Raw genomic sequence first — 27,817 nt, 5'->3', positions numbered from 1 at the left:
GTGCCTCCTTAGAGAAAGCTAGAGAAAACAATCCTTCTAATATTCATTTTGACACGAGTAACTATCCAGCATTAATACAGAAAAGTTAATTCAACTGACAAATCTATACACTAGCACAAAGCTTTATGGACACGTATATGGCTGGATAAATGGGCTGGGTAGATAGCTAGAGAGTGAAAGCTACTGCTTTAATTCTTAAGAGCATGATGGCAAAAGAACACTTAATGAAGCTAGATTTTAACCTTTTAGTAATTATACAGAAGAGAAAAGAAACCACAACTAAAATTACCCCAGGCCCTCTTCCACATGAGTGAAAAATCCCTCCAATGCTGTATGGGCTAACGGGGACTGGGATTCCCGGACACAAGAAATGAAAATACTGACCTTTGCCAAACTATGTTTTTTGTTTGTTTTTCTGTTTACAGACCTGTGCCTCATTCTATCTCTAAACTATTTCTGATTTTTTTCTTATTTAGGAAAAAGAGAAAGTGAGTATGTTTCCTAGCCATGTATTTTCTAGTTTGGGAAGGTGCAGGATTTTTGTGTGTGCTCAAACCAAAGAGCTACTATCAATTTTCTCAAATCACAGAATATAGAATCATCAGTTGCTGGGTCATAGGGTAGCTCTATTTTTAACTTTTTGAGGAACCTCCACACTGTTTTCCAAAGTGGCTGCATCAATTTGTATTCCCACCAACAGTGTAGAAGAGGGTTCCGCTTTCTTCACATCCTCTCCAACATTTGTGTTTTCTTGCCTTGTCAATTTCTACCATTCTAAGCAGTGTAAGGTGGTATCCCCAATGTGGTTTTGATTTCAATTTCTCTGATGGCTAATGATGATGAATATTTTTTCATGTGTCTGCTAGCCATTTGTATGTCTTTTTTGGAGAAGTGTCTATGCATGTCTTCTGCCCAAGTTTTGACTTGATTATTTGTTTGTTGGGTGTTGAGTTTGAGAAATCAAAACCCACACTGAGATTCCACCTTACACCACTTAGGTGGGGGTGGGTGACCCTGGTGATGGGTATTAAGGAGGGCACACATTGCATGGAGCACTGGGTATTACAGGCAAACAATGAATCATGGAAAACTACATCAAAAACTAATGATGTACTGTATGGTGGCTAACATAACATAATAAAATTTTTTTAAAAGTTAGCTTTCAATAAGATATTATTTAAAAAAAGAAGCATCAAATAATCTGAAAGATTACATAGTCGCATTTATTTTATATGCAGAGAAATAGTAAACAACCAAGTTTGATGAAAAAGGAAAAATCTGAGTTTGCAATTTGTGCTTTGGAGAAAAATATTTGATTTGAAGACAAAAGCAACTTTTTTTTCCTCTCCTTTATGTGGAAATAGCAAAGCTAATCAATCAGCAGGGCATTTTAAACTGTAGGGATTCTTTTCCAAGAGTCACATACTGAATAGGCAGTTTTCTCAGTGGTGTCTACTATCAAACAGATATGGTAACAATTTACTTTATAATGCAGTCACAGAGCAATCACAGATGATAGATAGATTATTTCATTAGAAATTCTAGATCCTGGGGCACCTGGGTGGCTCAGTGGGTTAAGCCGCTGCCTTCGGCTCAGGTCATGATCTCAGGGTCCTGGGATCGAGTCCCGCATCGGGCTCTCTGCTCAGCAGGGAGCCTGCTTCCTCCTCTCTCTGCCTGCCTCTCCAACTACTTGTGATTTCTCTCTGTCAAATAAATAAATAAAATCTTAAAAAAAAAAAAAAAAAGAAAAGAAATTCTAGATCCTGACCTCTTGCACCTAGAAAAATCCATGTCCTAACTTACATACTATCTGACTAATAAGACAACTAAACTAATTATTCAATGTAGAAAAGGAATGATGATAGTAACACATTTACCTTCTTCACATACGGTTCTTACTCTAAAATAATACTCTGAAAAACCTACTGTGATCCAAAACCTTATCAATGAAAACCATACAAGTTGGTTCAGTTATTCTCATCTTTTAAATCATGACTCTCTATTCTCTTCTTGAAAATCTTAACTCTCTATATCATACCATGTATATTTGGGGGGAACTTCTGATTAAGAAAATAACATTATTAAATATTATGAATTTGATTATTAAGATATAAAACTTTATTCACCATTTTCAATCTCTAGAGTCTAGCTAATACTCATTACCCAAATGGGTTTGTGAGTACCTTGCAACAACTCTGGGATCTGGCCAATTTGTTAAGAATCACCATGTTGATATGTTTTCATTAGCTATTTTAGAATACAAGTGCTTTGTTGGGGTGTCTGGCTGGCTCAGTCAGTAGAACATGCTACTCTTGATCTCTGGGACACGAGTTTGAGTCCCACACTGGGGGTAGAGTTTACTTAAAAAAAAAAAAAAAAAAGATAATAATAAGGGGCACCTGGGTGGCTCAGTGAGTTAAAGCCTCTGCCTTCTGCTCAGGTTATGATCTCAGAGTCCTGGAATCAAGCCCTGCATCAGGCTCTCTGCTCAGCAGGGAGCCTGCTTCCTTCTCTCTCTTTCTGCCTGCCTCTCTGCCTACTTGTGATCTCTGTCTGTCAAATAAATAAACAAAATCTTTAAGAAAGAAAAGAAAAATTGTGCTTTGTGAAAATTTGAATGTATATCACCCAACTGTGAATAAGTTTTTCTGTATTGCGGATGAAGATTAAGGATATGAGTTATTAGAATTCTATTTACAGAAGCATAGATTTTAATTTCTTTTAATTTCTGAAAAATAAATTAAAGTATTACATTTCACATACCCATCATGTTGTACAAGCTCTGTGGAGCAAACTGCCTCGGCATTTTCTGAATTGCTTCCTTGTATACACTAAGGGCATCCTAATTCAGGAAACAAAAAGAGAGAAAGTACACGGATATTCACTACAAATCATATAATAACATCCTTCCAAAATCAAAACCTTTCATTGCTATTTCTAAATGGTTCATTAAAGGAAAATAATTGATCTGTCTTTTGATGTCATACTACCCCAATTTCATGAATGAAAATATTCACCCCAGTTAGTGAAGAAGACCATATAAAATTTTTGTTGAACAAGCAGTCAAATGGTGCCGAAGCTTATTTATTTAAATATAAATTTTCCACTTCACATAGATGATTCAGCTTAAAAAAAAAAACAACTAGTAAAAATCGCATTTGAAAGTTACCCATACTCATCTAAAATCTATAGTTACTATGAGCCAAACAACCAAATAGGATCTAAGCAAAACAGCAACTAATAGTCTTCTGGCTACTGAGATCTACTGAGATTATAAAATGAAACTATTTAAAAAACAGTATCTTTATCCTTATATTGCAGTCTTAATATATGGTTTAAGAGTATGGGTTTGACAAAGAGAAAGGTAAGGAGGAACAATATTAAATGTTAGAGAAGAAACCCATGCAGGTTTGCTTCTTGTGAGGGAAAGAGTACACACACCTCCCAGCTTCCTCTGCAACATCGCATCTCCATTACTCTTCTTCTCACCCCAATTAAAAAAATAAAATTAATTTTCATTTTATTACTATTGTAAAAAGAATTAAAATAAATGGGTATGATTAGCACCAAATCACTTCCTTAATACCCAAGTGTACAAACAAAGTATTTTTTTTTAAACACCAAACACTGGAAATGAGACAATAATAATAACTTGTCTTGGGTCATAAAATCAAACAGACTAATAAGCAAATAAGTTTGAGACACAATGCATGTTAACATCCCTTTCCAGAAGAGTCATAAGTGCTCTGAGAAATTCACAGCAAAGAAATCTTAAGTTTTGTTTAGCAGAGGTTCTTTTCCAAATGAATTTCACCATAAAACTATCTGAGTAAAAACTCATATTAACTTCTGAAGTGATCATAGTGTCTCTGCAATGAGATCTCAGGGTGTAAAATATGGAGACTCGGACCAACAACACCAGGGAAGGCAAAAGGCCGGGGTTTGGGCCTGACCTCATAGTGTCCCTGTTCATGATAGAGTTTGCCCAGGTTGTAGAGACAGCTGGTAACTGAGCTCTTATGTGCATGAGGATCCTTTAGGTTTTCATCAGGGATCTCAGAACACTTGAGGAACGTGCGTCGAGCTTCTTCTATCTTTCCTTGGTTCATGAGAATAATACCGGTGTTTAAATATGCAGCTGAGGGGGGAAAGAAGGGGAAACATAAATGAGAAGATAAGGTACCCTGGGACAACAATAAAGTTAATTTTATTCCAACTTAGTTTCTATGGATTAGTTTTGATTTTATGAGAAAATCAAGAGATCAATTCTCAGGGAACAAATATATATGGGGCCAACAATGCAATAAGGACTACAGGTGTCAATGAAAAGTCTGTGGGTAGGCTTGGCCCTCGAAGAGCTCAAAATATTTTCAGCTTGAACTCTAGATGAATAAAAGTCTCATTATCTTAATATAGTAAAAAATGATAAATGGATATTAAAACTTGATTAAATGGAAGGGAGATGTAATTGGTAGAGGCTCATAATCTGATTGGTAAGTGTTCAGAAATAGAAATAGCATGTTTTTTTCTCTCTGAGGCTGTAAGTCACGAAGATAGTTTTCGTGGATAAAGAAGGGGAAAAAAAAAGAGGTGCTTTCAAGGAACTTGAATTATTACTTACAAGCCAGGGTAGGCCTGCTTCCGATCGCCAATTTGTAATAATGTAATGCTTCCGCAAACCTGCTGTTCTCCTGTAGAAGTAACCCTCTGCATGAGAAAAATAGAAATTTGGAGAAGGACTGTATTACTACCCATAAAACCACAAATTTGTATTTTACATTTCAAAAATAAAAATGGTCAAAGGGACTGTAAAAATGCTGACCTGGTACTATAAAAACAAATTCTTAATAGAAGGAAATGATTCCTCAGGAGAGAAAAGACTGGCTGGGTATCAGCTACATTTATATTGCATTAGAAAGTATTAAGAGGTATTTCCAAAGAGCACTTTACCCCCCGTGAACTTTTCCCTTTCCAGCAGTTTTTCTCTCCCACTGGAATGACAAACCACCTGGATTTCTTCTTGGAGCAAGCACAGTTTTTCATCAGTTCATAAAGGAAACTTGTCTAAGGCAGTGATACAAACACACACACACACACTTAAACATGAGAACATGAGGTCTCTCTCTCACGAACCACATTACCGTGACTGCCTGAAAGGCAAAAGGTAATCTGGGTCAACAGGATAAAGAGAGTCAGAATTTAATCAGATGCCATAAAGGAACAGAGAAAAAGATTGAAGGTTATCCACATTGTTATCTCCTTAGTTTCTGGATTCAGTCAAGTAAGTCTAAATTGTAGAATCACTGGGCAAATCTCACTGCACTGTCGTGAGACACATTTTTGCCTCCTCACCCTCAGACCACCCCGCCATGGGCCTCCTGAGGAAGTCCATTAGGCAGTGGCCACAGGGATTACCCATCATTCCAGACCCCACCCTTATGACCTAATCAGAATCAACTGTAGTCATATCTATGAAAATTCAGTGTCAGAGAGCTGGACTAAGTTTAGAAAGCTCTCTCAGCAGCTTTTTGGCTTATGTCTATTCTCCTGTAATCAGTGAGGATCTTATAGACATTTGGCACCTCTATTGGGCCCAAGTACTGCTCTTCTCAACCTCGAACTGCAGAGTCCACTTGCCAGCTACTGAGGCCTTTGCAAAATGAGCAGGCTCCTGATAAAAACTATCATTCTGGAGAATATTTTAAAAACACTCACCTTAGTATTTAATGGGCAGCACTGAAAATACATCGAAGAAAATCATTTCAAAATTAAAGTTTGCCCACTCGTATCATTAGCAAAGATTAACCTAGTACTTTTTTTTTCTTTTTCTTTTCCTTCGCTTTTGGGGGCAGAGGTGGTGGGCAGAGAGAATCTTGAGCAGGTACCATGCCCACTTTGTGAGCCTGATAGGGGGCTCGATCCCACAACCCTGAGATCAGGACATGGGCCAAACTCCAGAGTCAGACACTGAACTGACTAAGCCACCCAGGCACCCAAACCTCACTAACTCTAATAGTTGTTTAAAAGTCACATGAACAGACCAAACATCACTTATGTAGAGATATAAATATACATTTCTATAGAAAGTTTTGAGCAACAATTTTTTTAAAGATTTTATTTATATATTTTTCAGAGAGAGAGCAAGCACGGGCAGGCAGAGGCGAGGGAGAAGCAGGCTCCCCACCAAGCAAGAAGTCCAATGTGGGACTCAATCTCAGGATGCTGGGATCATGACCCCAGCCAAAGGCAGCTGCTTAACCTACTGAACCATCCAGGCATCCCTTGAGCAACAATTTGTTCATGAAATTGATATGTTTTATTGCTGAGTATTCTTTTTAGCTCCTAGAAACAAAGCTTCCTGCAGTACTCAAAAGTTTGTGAAAATGTTCAGTTGTCTTTAAAAGTAGGTATATACCTGAAACTACTATAATACTGTATGTCAACTATACTTCAATACTAATTAAAATTTTTAATGGAGTAAAGGGATGCAATACTCTTTGGAAAGACCTGAGTCTCTTCTTAAAAAAAAGATAAAACTGTTAAAGAGAAAGAAGACTCACATGCATTCCAAAATAGGAATACTTTTCTCCACAATAATAACTTATTGATAAAAGGCTGAATTTCCAGTTAACTAAGCTCATATGCATTATCTCATTTCAGAAACTTATCTACCACCTTAATTGCCTTTATCACTTTGATTCAGATAACAAGATCCTTCCCCTTTGATACAAGGTTAATGGTACCAGAGGAGAAATACCATCAAGATATATATTTTTTTAAGATTTTATTCATTTATTTGACAGACAGAAATCACAAGTAGGCAGAGAGGCAGGCAAAGAGAGAGAGGAGGAAGCAGGCTCCCCACTGAGCAGAGAGCCCGATGTGGGGCTTGATCCCAGAACCCTGGGATCATGACCTGAGCCAAAGGCAGAGTCTTTAACCCACTGAGCCACCCAGGTGCCCCACCATCAAGATATTTAATCCTATTTTTTTCCACCTCCTTTAGGAATCAAAATCTTTCCATGAGCCAATCTCTTTGTCCCTTACAGTTTCCTTTGCCTTAAAAATACAAAAAAATATTCATGTGCCCCTTAGCACAGAAAGGAAGAAAAACCTCTACAACCTTTACTCTTTCCTATGTCCACCTCTACCATTCCTTCTTCTCCTCAGACTCAGATTTCCTTTCAGAATAATCAATAGTATAAATGTCCAGTGACTCAAATCCCATATACGTCCTAAATCCCGCTCCAGCTCTAAGTATCAACCCTCCCCCAAATCATGGGCTTCTATGAATGGCCCATGCAACTACAGCATTTGTGACACTGTAACTCCTCTTCCTTCCTGAAATTCTCTGTCTTCTGTTTCTTGCAGACCAGTTCCCCCTAGTTCTCTTGACCTGGGACCATCCTACAGAGTCTAAAAAAGCCATCCCTTGAAGAGCATTCATATACTCCTTTACAAGAAGCTGGTGCTTCAGAGGGCTCTGTCTTCTCTTTTCTCCATACACAGTCTCTGTATGATATCATGCATTCGTGTAGAGATGGACTGTACTCAATTCTGAAAGAGTGACTGATCTCCTGATATCCAGACCTATTTTTGACAGCTTCCTGAGCTGCATCAAACTCAGTGCTCGCTGGATTTCAAAATCCACACATTCAAAAATTGAAAACAGCATCTCCAGATCAAGATTAAATAAAAACATAAACAAAGGAAATAAATAAAAGAAGGAAAAAAATCTCCTCAGCAATCAGGATTGTCATTCACTGCATTTACTAAAATCAGTAGCCTGGTTATCATTGTTGACCTTTCGCTCATACTCACAATTCCAAGTTTTATAAAGTCCCCAAAGCCCACCGATGCTTCTTTCTATAACTCTTTATTCTGCCTCTCAAGGTTTAGCTTTATGGCTCTATCAAAGCCCTTTGTATCTTTTATTGTCACCTAAATAACTGCAGCAGCCCACTAATTAGTCTCCACATAATTACATTTCTAAAGGGCAAATATGCTGTTAGGCTAGACAGAATTAACATGAAGGGATGGGCACATATCTCTGACAATGTGCCTAAAGACCATAAACCTCGCAAACTGATGAGTTCAGCCTCATGGACTCCCCAACACAGATGTATTATATTCCTGTCATTGCCCAATTCAAAAAAATATATACAAAGAGAAAATGATAAATGGCATGATCACTGCACCTAGACAATCCTGTCCAGCCTGCCTGACTCTTTAGAGGACCCGAGTCCCACGGAGTGACGCAGCTGGCAAGTGTCCAGGATTATATATCACGTGGTTCTTTGAATGTAAGGGCATCACCCCCTCCATTTTAGGAATAAAGTTAACAGTGGAGTGGTCCAAGTTAGAGGGCTGCCAGGGCTGATTTCTCAGGGCTAGAGATTTTAACGAAGCATCAATATGCCCTCATGTGCACGCTGCAAATGTGCACAAGACAGAGATGCACACGCCTGTGGGTGCACAATGTATAGGGGAGACAAATAAGAAAATAAATGGTGTGGAAAATTACTCTGGTAGAGGATGGGGGACCAATGCTGACCCAGCTCATGAATGGACAAGTGAAGGTTCAGAGTCCAAGTGACACTGGCAGAGGCTTGGGATAAGTGACACTTAGCCAAAGGGAGAAAGTGTTATCAGCTCCATGTTACACAGGAAGAAAAGAGGTTCAGAAAATTTACCCACTAACTCTAGGTTTTATGACTAATACGAGGCAAAACGAGGACTGGAACACAGTTTCACTGAGAATAAATCCCCGACTCTTTCTAGAAGGAAAGGAGTAAAGAGAAAATAATTCCATTTGAGGTACATGCATACGAGCTTGTTCTCCTTTCACTCTAGGATGCTCCAATTCTGTAAAACGCTAAACTTGCATCGATGCTCTAAAAAGAGAATGGAACACGGTTCAGGTAGATCAGGATGATTATTTAAAAATAAATAAATAAAAATACACTTCAATATACCATCAAACCACAATCTAATGAGAAATCATTTTATTCATATTACATGAAATTGATTTATAATTAATGAAACTAACTCCATTAATGTAAAGTTGAAGCGACTGTTGAGAAAGAAATGGAAAAAACAAACTTACTGATCTCTGACTAATAAGGTGGGGTCACTTTTATATATCTGTATATGGAGGTGGATATATTATACTATTTTTAATAGAAAAGATATTTAACTTTTCATATTTCTCCCCCTGTGATTTATCCTTGAGAAACAATGAAAAGTAAGCACCCAGTGAAGAAGAATACAAATTGGGAAAGCAGAGAGAATAAATATTGTTTTAGTCAAAAGAAGAAAGCACATCTGGGTCTATAAAGTATTATTCATTCTAACAGTTAAATTTTAGAACACAATATTAAAAAGAAAAGCCACACACACATAAAACAACAAAATGCCCACCCGTATATCCTTTCAACTATTTTTAATCTGATTTTGATCACATATTCTAGGAATTCCCATTGAGTACGGAGAATTTTTTTCCTCTGTGAAAGTTTTGCCCATCTTTATGCCAGTCTCCCTAACAATGCTGTCTTTGTCTAAAATGTCATTTTTAAAGAATCACAATAACCTAGACACTTGATAAATGAAAACCAGTCAAATCCATGATAACAGTGGGTTGGACAGAGTTAATGCAAACATTAAATGTAAATAGGCATACAAACCCCTAGCTGATTCTAAATATTGACAGAGACAGACTGGGAACATTTATTTAGCACCATGTTTCTCATTCAGTGATGACTTTTGTCCTCCCCATCCTGTACCCAAGGGAATGTCGACAACGTCTGGAGACATTTAAGTTGTCATATCTGGGTGAATTCTACTGGCATCGAGTGGGTAGAGGCCAGGGATGCTGCTAAATATGTAAACATGTTAGAAAACATAAGACAGCCCCAAAATAAAGAATTTTCTGGGCCCAAATACCAATAGTGTTGAAGTTAAGATACCACATTTTGTATCTCGAATGTACTAACAGCAACACATTTCTTCAGACCTTCTCTTTATGTCCCTGCCAATCACATACATGAACTCTGCAAAGAATATAGAAAATTATTAATCAAGCTACAGAAATTAAATTATGTTACAATAAAAATCTAACTTATCATCATTTCTACTTTTTTCATTACAAAAAGGCAAAAGGGACTGGGGCGCCTGGGTGGCTCAGTGGGTTAAGCCTCTGCCTTCAGCTCAGGACATGGTCTCAGGGTTCTGGGATTGAGCCCCGCATCGAGAGCTTGCTACCCCACCTCTCTCTCTCTGCCTGACTCTCTGCCTTCCTGTGATCTCTCTCTCTCTCTCTGTCATATAAATAAATAAAATCTTTTGAAAAATAAATAAATAAAGAGATGAGGGATGAGCAACATGGCTGAGGAGTAGGAGACCTAAATTTCATTTGCTCCCAGGAATATAGCTAGATAGCTATCAAACCAATCTGACCACCTACAAACTCAATAGGAGATTGAAGAGAAAAAGAACAACTCTAGGAACAGAAAACCAACCACTTTTGGGAAGGTAGGGTGTGTGCAGAAGTGAATCCGAGGTGAAGACAGATCGCAGGGGGAGAGGCTGGCTTCCGGCAAGTGGTAGAGTAGCAGAGCACAAAAATGAAACTTTAAGAAGTCTGCTCCACTGGGGGACTTCACTCCTGGCTAAGAAGGCAGTGGAGACCTCGCAGAGGCAGTGTGGTCTCAGGACCCTCAGAGTCATAGAAAGACCAAGACCAGACCATAGAAAGTCTTACTGCAGCAGAGCCCCCAGCTGTAAGAGCAGGGAAGCCAACCGCAGAGACAGAGCCAAGGAGTGGGCCCTCAGCTTGGGGTTCCCTTAAATCTTGATCCAAGGCACAGGTGGACCACTGCTTTTTGCGCAGGGACCCCACAACTGGCAGATTGGGGAGACACCCTCCTTCCTCTTCCAGGATGAGTAGTGTGGAGCACACTGCAGGAATCTTCTGGGTTTGGAGCCTCCAAAAGGGGCCCTGCACCAGAGATAGAAATGCTTGGTCACAGACTGGGTGAGCTCAAAGTACAACCAGAGACTAGGGAAATAGAAGGGATTGACGGCTTTCCTCTGAGAGTGCACTGAGGAGTGGGTCCCTGAGCTCTTGGCTCCTACAGGACAGGAGATTGGAAAGCCGCCATCTTTATTCTCCGCCAAAGCAGTACATAAAGTGTTCAGGGAAGAAAAAACTAGAGTAAAACCAAGTGCATTACTTAGCTTGGTCCCTGGCAAGGTCAGTGCAATTCCATCTACAGCAAAGACATTTGGGAATCACTGTAACAGGCCCCACCCCAAAAGATTAACAAAAACATCCAGCCAAAACCAAGTTCACCAATCAACGAGGACTGTGAACTCTAGAGCTAGGGGAAAGCAACACACAGAATTCATGGCTTTTTTCCCCAGGATTCCTTAAGTCTTTCAACATTAAATTTTTAAAATTTCTTTTCTTTTCTTGATTCGATTTTTTTTAATTTTTCCTCTTTCCTAGTTTAAACTTTTTTTAACTACCTTATAATACTTTTTAAAAAAATCTTTCTAAAATTTTCATAGTTATATTCTATAACTACATCGTATTTAACCTTATTTTTTGTATGGATGTAGGTTTTTTTAATCTTTAAAATTGGGGTTAAAGTTTCTTCTAACAGATCAAAATACACCCTGAACCTAGCACATGACTTTGTTCCAGTCTCCAGCCTGATCACAATCTTTCTACTTTTTTTTTCTTTTGTCGACAATTTCTTATCTAATCAATTCCTTTTTTAGAATCCTTCTTTTAAAATTTTCATCTTTACATTCATATTCCATCCTTTCATCATGTTTACCCTTATTTTTGTATATATATAAGTTGTTTTTTTAAAAAAATTTTGGACTGTAGCTTATTCTAACAGATAAAATATACCAAAATCAAGTGCGTGGTCTATTCTATTCACCCATCTAACATATATATACATATACAGACACACACATACATACATACACATTTTTTCCTCCTTTCTTCTCCCCACAGTTTCAGGTCTCTTGCAATTTGGTTAGTGTATTTTTTTCTGGGGCCATTGCTACCCATTTAGTATTTTATTCTCACATTCATCTATTCTCATCTGGAGAAACTGACAAGGCAGAAAAACTTCACCACAAAAAAAAAAAAAAAAAAATCAAGAGGCAGAATCGACGGGTAGGGACCTAATCAATACAGACATTAGTAAGATAGCAGAACTAGAATTCAGAATGACAATTATCAAGATGCTAGCTGGGCTCAAAAAAAAGCATGCAAGATACTAGAAAATCCCTTTCTGGAGAAATAAAAGAACTATAATATAACCAAGTTGAAATTTTTAAAAAAGCTATTAATGAGGTGCAATAAAAAATGGAGACACTTACTGCTAGGATAAATGAGGAAGGAGAAAATCAGTGATACAGAAGACCAAGTGATGGAGAGTAAAGAAGCTGAGCAGAAGAGAGAAAAACAACTACTGAACCATGAAGGGAGAATTTGAGAGATAACTGATAGAATAAGATGAAACAATAATAGAAAGATCCCAGAAGAAGAATGAAAGAGATTGACAGAAGGTATATTGGAGCAAATTATAGTAGAGAATTTCCTTATATGACAAAGGTTACAAGCATCAAGTTCCAGGAGACATAGATAACCTGCCTCAAAAATCAATAAAGATAGGTCCACACCATGTCATCTAATAGTAAAACTTACAAGACTTAGTGCAAAGAGAAAATCCTGAAAGCAGCTAGGGACAAGAGGTCTATAACATACAATGGTAGAAAGATTAGAAGCAGTCCTATCCACAGAAACCTGGCAGGCGAGAAAGGACTGACATGATATATTCAGAGCATTAAAAGAGAAAAATATGCTGCCAAGAATACTATATCCAGCTATGCTGTCATTGAAAATAGAAAGAGAGATAAAAATCTTCTAGGACAAACGAAAAGAACTTGCAAACAACAAACCAGCCCTATAAGAAATATTTAAAGGGGTCCTCTGAGCAAAGAGAGAGGCTAAAAGTAACAGACCAGAAAGGAACAGAGATAATCCACAATAACAGTCACTTTACAGGTAATGCAGTGACACTACATTCCTATCTTTCAAGAGTTACCCTGCATGTAAAGGGGCTAACTGCCCCAATCAAAAGACACAGGGTATTCGAATGGATTAAACAAACAAACAAACAAACAAATCATCAATATGTTCTCTACAAGAAACTCATTTTAGACCCAAAGATACCTCCAAATTTAAAGTGAGGGGGTGGAAAACAATTTACCATGCTGATGGACATCAAAAGAAAGCTGAGGTGGCAATCCTTATATCAGATAAATTATATTTTAAGCCAAAGACCATAATAGGAGATGAGGAAGGCCACTATATCATACTTAAAAGGTCTATCCAACATGAAGATCTAACAATTTTAAATATCTATGCCCCTACCATGGGAGCAGCCAATTATACAAATCAATTAATAACATCAAAAACAAACATCAAAATTAATAACATCAAAATTAATTAACAAATCAATTAATAACATCAAAAACAAACATCAAAATTAAAAAAACATCGATAATAATACAATAATAGTAGGAGACTTTAACACTCCCTCTTCACTGAAATGGATAGATCACCTAAGCAAAAAATCCAAAATGAAATAAAGGGTTTAAATAACATACTGGGGGGCACCTGGGTGGCTGAGTCTTTAAGCATCTGCCTTTGGCTCAGGTCATAATCCCAGGGTCCTGGGATCTAGTCCTGCTTCGGACTCCCTTCTTTGTGGGAAGCCTGCTTCTCCCTCTCCCACTACCCCAGCTTCTATTACCTCTTTCACAGTGTGTGTCTGTCAAATAAATAAATAAAATCTTAAAAAAAAAAAAAATGACACACTGGACCAGATGGACATCACAGATATATTCAGAACATTCCACCTCAAAACAACAGAATGCACATTCTTCTCTAGTGAAAATGGGACATTCTCCAGAATGGATCACATCCTGGGTCACAAATCAGATATCAACCAGTACCAACAGACTGGGATCATTCCCTGCATATTTTCAGACCACAATGCTCTGAAGCTGGAACTCAATCACAAGATGAAAGTTGGGAGGAACTCAAATACACAGAAGCTAAAGAGCATCTTACTGAAGAATGAATGTATCAACCAGGAAATTAAGGAAGAATTTTTAAAAATCATGGAAACAAATGAAAATGAAAACGCAACTGGTCAAAATCTTTGGAACACAGGAAAGGTGGTCCTGAAAGGAAAGTATACAGCAAAATAAACCTTTCTCAAGAAAAAAGAAAGACCTCAAGTACACAAGCTAACCCTACACCTAAAGGAGCAAGAGAAAGAAGAGCCAAGAAAGCCTAAACCCAGCAGGAGAAGAAAAATCATAAAGTTGAGAGCAGAAATCAAGGAAATAGAAACAAAACAAAACAATAAAACAAATTAACGAAACTAGGAGCTGGTTCTTTGAAAGAATTAAAAAGACTGATGAACCCCTGGCCACATTTATAAGAGAAAGAACCCAAATAAATGAAATCATGAATGAAAGAGGAGAGATCACAACCAACACCAAAGATATACAAACAATTATAAGAAAATATGACAGCAAATTTGACAATCTGGATAAAATGGATGCATTCCTAGAGACATATAAACTACCACAACTGAACCAGGAAGAAATAGAAAACCTGAACAGACCCATAAACAGTAAGGAGATTGAAGTAGTCATCAAACGTCTCCCAACAAACAAGAGACTAGGGCCAGACAGCTTCTCAGGGAAATTCTATTTAAAGATTTAAAGATTTCATACCTATTCTCCCAAAATTTTTCCATAAAATAGAAGCGGAAGGAAAACTTCCAAACTCATTTTATGAGGCCAGCATTACCTTGATCCCAAAACCAGACAAAGGCCCCACCAAACAGGAGAATTACAGGCCAATATCCTTGATGAACAAAATGCAAAAATTCTCACCAAAATACTAGGCAATAGGATCCAACCATATATTAAAAGGATTATTCACCATGACCAAGTGGGATTTATTCCTGGGTAGCAAGTTGGGTCAACATCCGCAAATCAATCAATGTGATATAATATGTTAATAGAAGAAACAGCAAGAAACAAATGATACTCTTAATAGATGCTAAAAAAGCATTTGACAAAGTACAGCATTCTTTTTTTTTTTTTTTTTTTTTAAAGACTTTATTTGACAGAGATCACAAGTAGGCAGAGAGGCATGTGAGGTTTGGGGGGAAAGCTGCTGATTAGAGAGCCCAATGTGGGACTTGATCGAGGACCCTGAGATCATGACCTGAGCTGAAGGCAGAGGCTTAGACCACTGGGCCACCCAGGCGCCCCTACAGCATTCTTTCTTGAACAAAACTCTTCGAAGTGTAAGGATAGAGGCCACATACCTCAATATCATCATAGCCATCTATGAAAAACCTATAGCAAATATCATTATCAATAGGGAAAAATTGAGAGCTTTCCCCCTAAGGTCAGGAACACAGTAGAGATGTCCACTATCACCACTGCTATTCAACAGAGTACTAGAAGTCCTAGCCTCAGCAATCAGACAACAAAAAAGAAATAAAAAGCGTCTGAATCAGCAAAGAAAAGTCAAACTCTCACTCTTTGTAGATGATATGATACTTTATGTGGAAAACCCAAAAGACTCCACTCCAAAACTGCTAGAACTCATACAGAAATTCAGCAAAGTGTCAGGATATAAAATCAATGCACAGATATCAGTTGCATTTCTATACACCAACAGCAAGACAGAAAAAAGAGAAACTAAGGAGTTGATCCCATTTGCAACTGCACCCAAAATCATAAGATACCTAGGGATAAACCTAACTGAAGAGGCAAAGAATCTGTACTCAGAAAACTACAAAATACTCATGAAAGAAACTGAGGAAGACAGAAAGAAATGAAAAAAATTTCCATATTCATGAATTGGAAGAACAAATATTGTGAAAATGTCTATGTTACCTAAAGCAATTAAATGTGTACATTTAATGCAATCCCTATCAAAATCCCATCCGTTTTTTTTTTTTCAAAGAAATGGAACAAATAATCCTAAAATTAATATGAAACCAGAAAAGATCCTGAATAGCCAGAGTAAAGTTGATAAAGAAAGCCAAAGTTGGTGGGATCACAATTCCAGACTTCAAGCTCTATTATAAAGCTGTCATCATCAAGACAATATGGTACTGCCACAAAAAGAGACACAATGGAACAGAAGACACAGCCCAGAAATAGACCCTCAACTCTATGGTCAACTGATCTTTGACAAAGCAGAAAAGAATGTCCAGTGGAAAAAAGACAGTCTCGTCAACAAATGGTATTAAGAAAATTGGTCAGCCACATGCAGAAGAATGAAACTGGACCATTTCCTTACACCACACATGATTTCTGTCCTGTAAGACAGGAATCCATCAAAATTCTTGAAGAGAACACAGGAAGCAACCTCTTCGACCTCAGCTGCAGCAACTTCTTCCTAGAAACATCATGAAAGGCAAGGGAAGCAAGGACAAAAATGAACCACTGGGACTTCATCAAGATCAAAAGCTTTTGCACAGCAAAGAAACAGTCAACAAAACCAAAAGACAACTGACAGTATGAGAGAAGTTTTTGCAAATGGCATATCAGATAAAGGGCTAGTATCCAAAATCTACAAAGAACTTATCAAACTCAACACCCAAAGAACAAAGAATCCAATCAAGAAATGGGCAGAAGACATAAACAGACATTTCTGTGAAGAAGACATATGAGAGGCCAACAGAGACATGAAAAAGTACTCAACATCACTTGGCATTAGGGAAACACAAAACAGAACCAGTGAGATACCACCTCACACCAGTTAGAATGGCTAAAATTAACAAGTCAGGAAATGACAGATATTGACGGGATGTGGAGTATAGGGAACCCTCCTAAACTGATGAGAATGCAAGCTGGTGCAACCACTCTGGAAAACAGTATGGAGGTTCTTCAAAAAGTTGAAAATAGAGCTACCCTACAACCCAGCAATCGTACCACTTGGTAAAGATACAAATGATACAAATTTAGTGATCCAAGGGGGCATCTGCACCTGAATGTTTATAGTAGCAATGTCCACAACAGCCAAACTATGGAAAGAACCTAGATGTCCATCAACAGATGAATGGATAAATAAGTGGTGTGTGTGTATATATATATATATATATATATATATATATATATATATAATATATATATATATATATTAATATATATATATATATAATGGAATACTATGGAGCCATCCAAAACCCGAAATCTTGCCATTTGCAATGATGTGGATGGAACCAGAGGGTATTATGCTAATCAAGGTAAATCAATCAGAGAAAGACAACTACCATATGATCTTTCTGTTAGGAAGAATTTGAGAGGCAGGGCAGGGGTGGTCAAGAGAGGTAGGGAGGGAAAAAATGAAAGATGGGACCAGGGAGGGAGATAAAAGATAAGAGACTCTTAATCTCATAAAGCAAACTAAGAGTTGCTGAGGGGTGAGGGGGTAGGGATAGGGTGGCTGAGTTATGGACACTGGGGAGGGTATGTGCTACGCGGAGTACTGTGAATTGTGTAAGACTGATGATTACAGACCTGTACCTCTGGGGCTAATAATACATTGTATGTTAATTTAAAAAGAAAAAGGCAAAGGGAAGTGGAATTTTCTTTTTTAAAAACAGAAGTTTTTAAATTAAAAAGAAAATTAAAAAGAAAAAGTATGCTTGTACCACTTTTAGCAGTACATCTGAGCAAACTGTCAGTGGCTCTTTGTAATAAGATTACTCTCTAGATAGAACTGTAGAAGCATACAGATCTTCAACCAAAGTTATCTTTTGCCTCAAGTTCTAACAAAATCTTTCAAAATGGTTAAATTCTGAGTTACTGAAAAGTTGGTGTTTTCTAAAAGATTTTATTTATTTGTCAGAAAGAGAGAGAGCACAAGCAAGGGAAATGGCAGGCAGGGGACAAATCAGGCTCCACACTGAGCAAGGAGCCCATGCTCGATCCCAGGACCCCATCCCAGGACCCTGAGATCATGACCTGAACCAAAGGCAGATGCTTTTTAATCCCCTGAGCCACCCAGGCATCACCAAGAGATGGTATTAATAAAGCAGGTCCATAAATGAAAAGTGTACTCTTTAAGAGTTTACAGGATGTTTACAAGCTGTTTATAAGCTGATGTTTACACAAAACATGGGTGAAACAGGACACAGTTTACATAGTCATACAGCTTTAAAACTAAGGAAATACTAAGAGATACTAACGTTCTTCCTTTTTTTGTTGTTGTTTCATTAAAGCATAATTTGTGCTCCTACAACACATTAAACATTGACAACAAAATTACAAAAAAATGAATAAATTTTTTTTAATGAACTGTTTCATGGTGGATATAGACAAGCAAACAGTCACAGCACAGTATAAATAAAGTATAAAGTGTTTTAGGGAACACATGAAAGGAATACCTTCCCAAGCTGACAAAATCAGGTGAGGTTCCAAGAAAAGTCAAGAATGCAGGGAATGAAGTTCCAGACAGATCAAGCCATGCATATACGATATCATTTTAATCGGCCACCAGAAATAGTGACAGGCCTCACAGAAATAAAATGACAATCTACATAGGAAATATTCTGGAAAATCGAAAGCTAAAACAACTTTAACTTAAGACTATGTTATTAATAGAATATTTCAGTAATGAATTATTTGTTTATTCCCAGAAATACTCACAATAGACAAATTATAGAAAGAGCCCAGATGCTCATCTTACAGACGAATGGATAATTAAGATGGAGTATGTGTGTGTGTGTGTGTATATATATATATATATATATATATATATAATGGAATATTACTCAGCCATCAAAAAATGAAATCTTGCCATTTGCACTGACGTGGATAGAACTTGAAGGTATTAAGTTAAATGAAATAAGCCGATCAGAGAAAGACAATTATCATATGATCTCACTCACATGGACTTTAAGAAACAAAACAGAGGATCATAAGGGAAGGGAAGGAAAAGTAAAACAAGATGAAATCAGAGAGGGAAACAAACCATAAGAGACTATTAATCATAGGAAAGAGAGTGTTGCCGGAGGGGAGAGGAATGGGGGATGGGGAATGGAGGTAACTGGGTGATGGACATTAAGGAGGGATGTGATGTTATGAGCACTGGGTATTACATAAGACTGATGAATCACTGACTTCTACCTCTGAAATTAATAATGTACTGTATGTTAATAGAATTTAAATTTTAAAAAATCGTTTAGCTATTCCCTGAGCAAACATACTTAGTAATCCATATAAATCAGGTAACTTAATGTTTACAAAGTAATGTTTCACGAAATAATTTGTAAGCCCTATGGCCCAAGTACAGAAGCCCCCTCTTAACCGTAGTATTACTTTCTGCTATAGTATTACTTTCAGCTGTTCAACCATGGCTGAAAAGACCATCTTCCTTCTAATGAATCATCAGAAGGTCCACAGTCACCCAAGACTACCTCCCAAGGCCTACATCATTCCCTGCTTTCATCAGGCAGCCATTTTATCATCTCATACCATCACAAGAAGAAGAGTACAGTACAATAAGATACTGTGAGAGAAAAAGAGCATAATCACATAACCTTTATTATAGTATAATGTTATAACTGTTGTACTTATTACTGTTGTTGCTAATTTCTTACTATGCCTAATTTATAAATTAAACTTTATTATAGGGATAAAGGTACAACAAAAAAGTATAATACAACATAGAGTCTGGTACTACCTACAATTTCAGGCATCCACTGGGGGGTTTTGGAACATATCCCTCCCAGATAAGTACCCACTAGGACTATTATAGTAACAAAAATATGTTCATCTTAAATTGAAAAGTTTTTCTGAATTTTATTTTGGCTGTCCTTGAACACATGCAGGTACTTTGAAACTAAGATGCTTTTCCTCAGAGATAAATATTATAAATTTTACATGTTCAGTTTATCCTAAGGTATTTATGCATTTGAAATTTCCCAACTGAAATTAGCATTGGTTTGGAGACATATCTGAACTTTGTATAAACCCAAATTTCCTAATCAATTTTGTTAATTTAGCTAATGACTCTAATAATGACATTTTATATAATTTAACAGTCAAATGGCATTACAGTTCCATTTACTGTTTTTTTTTTTTTTATGATTCAAGACTTATGCTTAGTTTTAGGCTATGTTTATAATGGGACATTTGGAAAAATAAATCTTTCATCTCTATTATCAAATAGAAGTGACAGAGCATGTCATGTTCATGCACAGAAATGTTTCTGCATCTTGCTTGATAAAATAGATATCAAGCAGAAATCTCAAGTGACTATACCACCAATAAATGGAATCTATATAGAGGGCAATATTATTATAAAGAGCAACTGACAATTTGCTCAGATGCACTGACAAAAGTGGAATAGGCTTTTTTTTTTTCAATTTTTAGAAAATTCCATTTCACTTTTGCCTTTATGAAAACAGTCCACAGAAATGATAGGTTGAAAAGATAAGCCTGGTTAATAAAATGGATAAGTTACTACTACTTGAATCAACTGCAGTAACTCCAAGATTTAGACTGACAGGAGCTCCCGGAAATTAGGTATCTAATAGGTACTGACCACTGACCTTACAAAAAGAACCACGACCAATCAGAAAGCCAGACTTAATAAGTCAGCTCTGTCCAATGAGATGAAAGCAGTCGTCTTGGTCCCTCTTAGGAAAGGTCCTGGAAGAAGAGGGACCGTGTTCACCCTTACTCTTCCTCCCTTCCTCCCCCCCACTCTCCTGCTGAGAGAGGATTGTGGCAAGTAAACAGTCCTTCATGAAACTTTCCTATGACCCTTGGGGCTACACACCCCTGGACTTCTTTTTTGTAAAACAGAGAATACAATTTTAACAAGTTTAATGTTCTTTTAGGTTTCTTATCACATGCACACCAAAGACTTTCCCAACTGATAAAATGCCATATGTGGCATTTTGTTTTGTATTTGTTTGTTTTCTTTTTTTGAACTATTTAAGACATTAAAATATGTAATATCAAGTATTGCTCTGCTAGAATTGTCAGGGAAACTTCTAATTATATTTGAATAAATATAAAAAAAATGAGTTGTCTGGTTTTGAGTGATAACCAGACCAGGCGATTGCCAAGTATAAAAATAGCAATTAATATGTTTAATTAAAATTATATAACTTAAGAGTATAATGGGTGCATGAAATTGGAACTCTTAAATTAAGCTCCTAGATATCAGAGTGGTCAGAGTTATCAGTCTTCACCCAAAAGAGTAATATATTAGTAGCTTTTTTTATTAAAGCATTTTAATTAATTCTCTCAATCCCTAAATAACTGGAAAGACGGAAACTCACAGCAATTATCAAGTGAAATGAAATAGGTAGGATTTTTGTCTCAGAAGAAAAAAAGAGAGAGAGAGATTAAGTGAGATATAACTGATTGAATTGGAGCTCCAAAGGAAAACACTACAGACAAAAGTTATACTTTCTCGTCTCATGTGGCATTTCTATGGCTTTTCAGGCACCCTGGGATAATAAACTTTGTATTTGAGGACCAAACAAAAGAACTCTTTCTACTCCTATCTGTTTTCTCAAATCATATGCTCAACTTTCTCTTCCAGTTCTTTTTTTTCTTTAATTAAACCTTTTCACTTTCAGAGGTAAAAATGACATTTTACAAAGATGACTTTGGGTGTAAAAGCACTAACAAGGAAATGGACATCGATTGTTGACACATAACCTCAACTTATGAGAATAGTATTTAATATATATGCTACTAGAAGCATAACTTAACTGGATCCTTATTTGAAACAACCCCTTGTTATTGTACATGATGATTATATACATGTATTGTAAGCAAAATAAAAAAGATGTCCTTTCTTGAAAAGGTTAAATTCCTTCCTCATTAAAGGGTAATAAGCAAGTTCTTTCCTGGCTCTGAACTTAAATAGCATGAAGAATAATAGAAACAGAGATGCAGAAAAAGACAACAGCCATGTGACATCAACTAGACAGATGGGCATGCGTAGTTCTACTATTGCATAGTTCCCCAAAGCTAACCCTGTTTGTCACTGGATGTCACTTCTAACTGTCACATAACTGCCAAGAAGAGTTCAGAAAATACAGTTAAGCCTCTTTTCTGTTATCTTTCTTTTGACATAGACCTGTTTTCCTGTGCTAAACTGAATTTAGACTTTGACAAATTAAGTATAATAATGAAGAAAAATCTTCACAAAGATTTTTTTTTTAATCCTAACCTGCCAAATATGGATCAGTAGGCATCCAATCAAAATGATTTTTTTGTTGTTGTTATATTTCAATTGCATTACCAAAAACGTTACCAATAAATATTAGTGGGAAAATTAAGAAGTTGTAGCTTTTTTTTTTTTTTTTAAATTTTAAAGTCAGTTTTTGCTTATGGTCTAAAGAAAGAATATATTCTCACTTTAATACGGTGTATGAAAAATACATGAGATCTCAATTAAATAGAACATTCACTACACAAAGGTGTTTCTCCTGAGTAAGAGTTGGGACTATGACATCTAGATAAGCTTTTATATCCATATAAAGTCCATCTGTATCTGTGATAGGTCCTGAAAAAGATGCTTCATGATTATTATCTTTCATAATTCTGTCAATAAATCAATAAATACACAGTCCTCATTTTACAAACAGGAGTGCCCCATATTAGAATGGTTACTCAACATAAAAAAATCCATGCAGCTAATTTCTTGTTGGATCTGAGACTCACAAAACTACATTGCCTATTAATATACGACTAGTTTGCATTATACTTGTCTCCTGAATATATAATTAAGCCTATATTTTCCTCTACATGTCAAAAAATAATAATAGGTATGAATATACATTCCTACTTAAAAAAAAGTAGTGCTTGATAGGAAGTAAGAAAGAAAATACTGGATGGCTTTGTGATAATGTTTTCTGTATTATTTCCTTTCATCCTTAAAATTAGCAATGTGAGGGGCGCCTGGGTGGCTCAGTGGGTTAAGCCGCTGCCTTCGGCTCAGGTCATGATCTCAGGGTCCTGGGATCGAGTCCCGCATCAGGCTAGCTGCTCAGCGGGGAGCCTGCTTCCCTCTCTCTCTCTCTGCCTGCTTCTCCATCTACTTGTGATTTCTCTCTGTCAAATAAATAAATAAAATCTTAAAAAAAAAAAATTAGCAATGTGAGATATTGCTCTTTTCACTTGAGACATGTGAAAGCGTCAGGGAGAGAAGTTGAACCACTTAACAATGATAACACAACTGGAAGTCTCAAGATGAGATTCCAGTTCAGAGCTGCTGGTGTTAAAATCCCACTGTCTTCCCCCTACTGCACATTGGTCCACTGGGAAGAGAGCCTGTTCACAGTATAAGCATTAATAATTGCCCTGTCTGGCTCATACACCCAGTGCTTCTTCACAATGTCTGTTAATACAGACAATATGTCTGTATTAACAGACATTGTCTGTTAATACAGACATTGTATTGTCTGTATTAACAATATTTATATATGCCCATGCCAATATATAAATATCTTGGATTGTCTTCAAATGTGGATAAACTACATCTTCCGATGTCAGTCAGCTTTATCAAGAACAAATACACTTGTGTGATAACTAATTTTATGTGTCAGCTTCACCTGATCACAGCATGCCCAGATAGCTCATTAAACACGATTTCTAAGTATGTCTGTGATTGTAAGTATGTCTGTGAGAAAGATTCAAGAAGAGATCAACATTTCATTCATAGATCGTATAGAGCAGATTACCTTCCTCCCCAGTGGGGGTGGGGCATCATCCGAACTGTTGAAGTCCTGAAGAGAGCAAAAAAGAGACCAGGAAGATTTGCTTTGAACTGAGGCATTGACCTTCTGCCCTCAGACCTCCCGGTTCTTGGGCCTTCAGACTCAGGCGTATTTACCAAGGCTCTCAAGCCTCTGAATTACATACACTTTGGCCTTTCCTGGGTCTCTGGCTTGCTGAGAGCCAATCCTCAGACTTCTTCACCTTCATGATTGTATGAGTCAATATATTATAATAAATCTTTTTATTTTAAACACACACACACACACACACACACACACACACACATACCATTGGTTCCGTTTCTCTGGAGATCCCTAACAAAACTTATAAAGGAGTTTCTCTGAGTTACTCTTACACTGAAGATCCACTCCTCGTCTTAGGATGTAGGTATATCCCCACAAAGGCATAGCCATGAACAGTTGGAAACAAAATAAATTAGCAGCTAACAAACTCTTAAGCTTTTATTACAATACAATTATACCAATTTCCAGGTATTTTATTTAATCCTTGCTACAGCATTACAAGATATCATAACCCTATTTTGCTGATGAAGAATAAGGATTACCCAATTTGACAAGGCAACCATGGGAACAATAAATGGGAAATTTGAATCTAAGTCTGCTTAATGACAAAGTTCATGCTGTTAACTATTTCATGAAGCTGACTCTATGGTGCAAAGGTGGTACAGAGTTAAATTTTTTAAAAAGTAAACATTTGCCTTTTAGTCACTCCATTCTTCCCCATGAAAAGAAATACTATTCTGGTAGCCCTATATATATATTCTGGAATTGTAGTTAAATATCTTTCAAATACTAGCTCATCCACTAAGAGAATTTTGTGATTTAAAACAAACAAAATTAAGAACTAAAAAGCACCTGAAAACATTAAAAACACTAACTACCGATGATTTAACTTTAAACCTGTGTACAGATTTGCTATTTATCCTTTACTATTTATAAGGACTATCCAACATGGATGATTAATTATTATGTAGTTTCTTGAAAAAGAAACATTTATCAGTTAGATGGTATGCAACCAGTATCAGTTAGATGGTATGCTGGGTTATGGGCACAGACCCAAGCATGATCTACCTAGTAAAAGTCAAGGTAAGTAGACTGCTGATTCATTCATTCATTCATTCATTGAAAATATATTTCATAGTGCATTATAGAAATTTGATGACTAGTAGAAAAGAGATAATTTAAAAAGCAGGAATAAAGTTGTAGAAAGGTTATTACAATATAGTATGATGTGCTATGGAAGTCCATAGCAAGAAAACTTAACTGAAACTAGTTTGTACAGGCAGCAGGGGAAAGAGAAATGAACATTTGTGAATTCCACAGGCATCAACACACTCCAAAACAATTGCAAAGAAAGAAAGAAAAGAAAAGAAAAAGAAAGCAAGCTTCAGTGTTAGATTCTTTTCATAGATATGGTTATAATTTGGGTTAGAGATGTTCCCATGGGCACACAGTGATTTAGTGCAATGTACTCACTTTAAACATAAATGTTCAACAAAGTGGGTGTTTTCTTTGTCCCTTAACAGCAGTACTCTAACAAAAGTCTGCTGTTGAAGCAATAAATTATGAAAGGGGAAAAGGTATCATGTATCTCACAGACCAGCAGGAATAGGTGTTAGGTCACATAAGCAATTTCTAACTGAAGAACAAGCAAGATGAGTTCCAAAAATGAAAGTCTGAGTTTACCTTTTTTTTTGGCTTGGAACAGACTTTGCAACTTAAAAACAATTTACTCACAGGCTTATCCAGAAATACTCAAAAACTGTAGAAAACATTTCTAACAGCGTTCCTAAAACTGACTTTGCAGATTTAATTTTGGTGCTGAGAAAGGATGTCCCTTCACTCAAATCAGGGATCAGAGAGACTCAGGAGGCAAGCTGGTGTCTAAACCTGGACAGGGAAAAAGAGCTGACAGTGGAGTGACAGGAAGTTGGGGAGTCATGTGCTAAATGAAGAGAAAATTGGTGAGTACTTTCAGCAGCACTCGCTTTTATTTTCTTATCCCTTCTATGCCACCCACTTGCTTTAGACAGGTATTGGTCTGGTCCCAGAGAAATGTCTCAGCCCCTTGAGCTCTGAATGCTTCACATTACTTTTTATGAATGGGGCCTAGAAAAGTTGTGTGTTTTTCCTTGGTATCAATTGTTACTTTTTTTTTTTTTTAAGAGAATAAGTGTTTATTTGTGTTCTGTTCTATTCTATTCTATTTATTTTATAAGTAGGTTCCCTGCACAGTGTGGAGCCCAACAAGGGGCTTGAACTCACAACCCTGAGATCAAGATCTGAGCCAAGATCAAGAATCCAAGTCTTAACTGACTGAGCCATCCAGGCATCCCTCAGTTGTTGCTTTTGATTCAAGTTGCACTCTCTTTTCCAAATCTGAATTTCTAGAGACTGAGTATACATTTTGCATCCCAGGTTTGCACCCACTCCTGAATCTGGTCTTTGAAGATTTAGATTTTTTTTTTTCCTAAAAATTTTTACTTCAAACAGGCAAATTTACAGAAAACACACACATACACACACACACACACACACACACACACACACAAAATCATTAAAACATTAAAGGCTATTCATGAAATATAAATGGTGTTAAAAATTAGTCTATCTTCAGAATTCAAGAAAAGCTCAGATTATTTCCTTAACCTAGAATTTCTAGTCTCTAAGCAAGTACCTGCCTGTCATTTTCTGAGTAAGATGTAATTTTATGGACCAGGCTGGATTTGGTTTTCCTTCTCGGGATGACTAGTGAGCATTTTCTTCTCACTTGTTCTCCTTGTATCACAACAGTAAGATGGGATCATTTATCCCCCTTGCCTTTCAGCCAACCCCCATCTAGTCATCTCTAACACTGAGAGTCCTTAGGAGTAAAGTCAATTTGGGGCCTTATATAATTAAAAGCAATGAAGGAGTAAAGCAGAGAGGGCATCCTTCCATGTTCTTTAATTCTACAGAGGCAAACAGGGAGAGAGGAAGAAAGAAAAAATGTGAAGGAAAGTTTCTAAAATAATCTATGATGTACCTGTTAAGGAGAAAACCATAGGCCCAAAATAGCGTCACTTAGAGATTCCTAAACTGGGGCTTGATACCTTATCTAATTGCAGTTTCAGCATCTTCCAGAAATGCAGTCTTAACCAGCCAGTCAGGAATTTTTTAGTTAGCACCAATGAGTCCGTCATTCACATAGGCTTCCTCCATCCCCCCACAAAATGAGGTCATCTAAATGATAAAATCCTTTTCTTTTCCCCCAAAGGAAAGCCACCTTGCCTAGACAATCCTTTCCTTTTGCTAATAACTTTCGTGCCCCACCCACCTTCTATGAAGCCGTCCTTTTTGTACATCTCCTCAGACGACCCCTCTATTTGCTAGATGGGATGCTGCCCAATTCATGAATCTTTTAATAAAACCAATAAGATTGTTTAAATGTACTTGGTTGAATTTTTGTTATTTAACACACCCTTCACATATGAGAGGTTTAAGGAAAATGTGTGTACATGAGTCACAGGCACATTGTGTAAATATATATTCAGCAAATACACATTGACCTTGGACTGTGAGTCAAGTCCTATGCTAGGCACTTGGGGTGAATACAAAAACGCTACCTCCACGGTCTTACATGTTAGCAATATACAAAACTAACTACAAATATTTATCTATTTTAATATCACTGTATAATTAAACAGATTATATAGTTCACTAGAAGGTGACAAATGTAATGTTTTAAAAAAAGGAATCAAGGAAAGAACGGAGTGTGAGTGGTAGAGAGTCTCCAGTTTAAATAGGGTCAGCTGGGGGGCCTCATGGAATTCTCTGAAGCAAAGCACTGAAAGAAGAGAGTGATAGGAGATAAAATTTGGCCATGGAAATAATATATTACTTGCATGAATAACATATAAACAGCAGATGACAAGATAATACTTTAA

The 27,817-nt window shown here is 36.9% G+C and overlaps 1 protein-coding gene across 3 annotated transcripts in view; it reads right to left on the bottom strand.

Annotated features, from left to right (window-relative positions):
• Nucleotides 1–27,817, bottom strand: part of TMTC2 (transmembrane O-mannosyltransferase targeting cadherins 2) — a 437,325-nt gene that overhangs the window by 152,330 nt on the left and 257,178 nt on the right. For all 3 annotated transcript variants that reach the window (XM_059186455.1, XM_059186454.1, XM_059186453.1), the window contains 3 exons: nucleotides 4,625–4,710; nucleotides 3,957–4,141; nucleotides 2,767–2,845 (listed from right to left, as the gene is read on the bottom strand). In XM_059186455.1, coding sequence (XP_059042438.1) covers nucleotides 2,767–2,845; nucleotides 3,957–4,141; nucleotides 4,625–4,710 — 350 coding nt within the window. The remainder of the gene's footprint in view (nucleotides 1–2,766; nucleotides 2,846–3,956; nucleotides 4,142–4,624; nucleotides 4,711–27,817) is intronic.

Source organism: Mustela lutreola, chromosome 8, assembly GCF_030435805.1.
Source record: "Mustela lutreola isolate mMusLut2 chromosome 8, mMusLut2.pri, whole genome shotgun sequence".
Lineage (NCBI taxonomy): Eukaryota > Metazoa > Chordata > Mammalia > Carnivora > Mustelidae > Mustela > Mustela lutreola.
The sequence above is the reverse complement of the archived record's forward strand: the minus strand, read 5'-3'. Positions and strand labels throughout refer to the sequence as shown.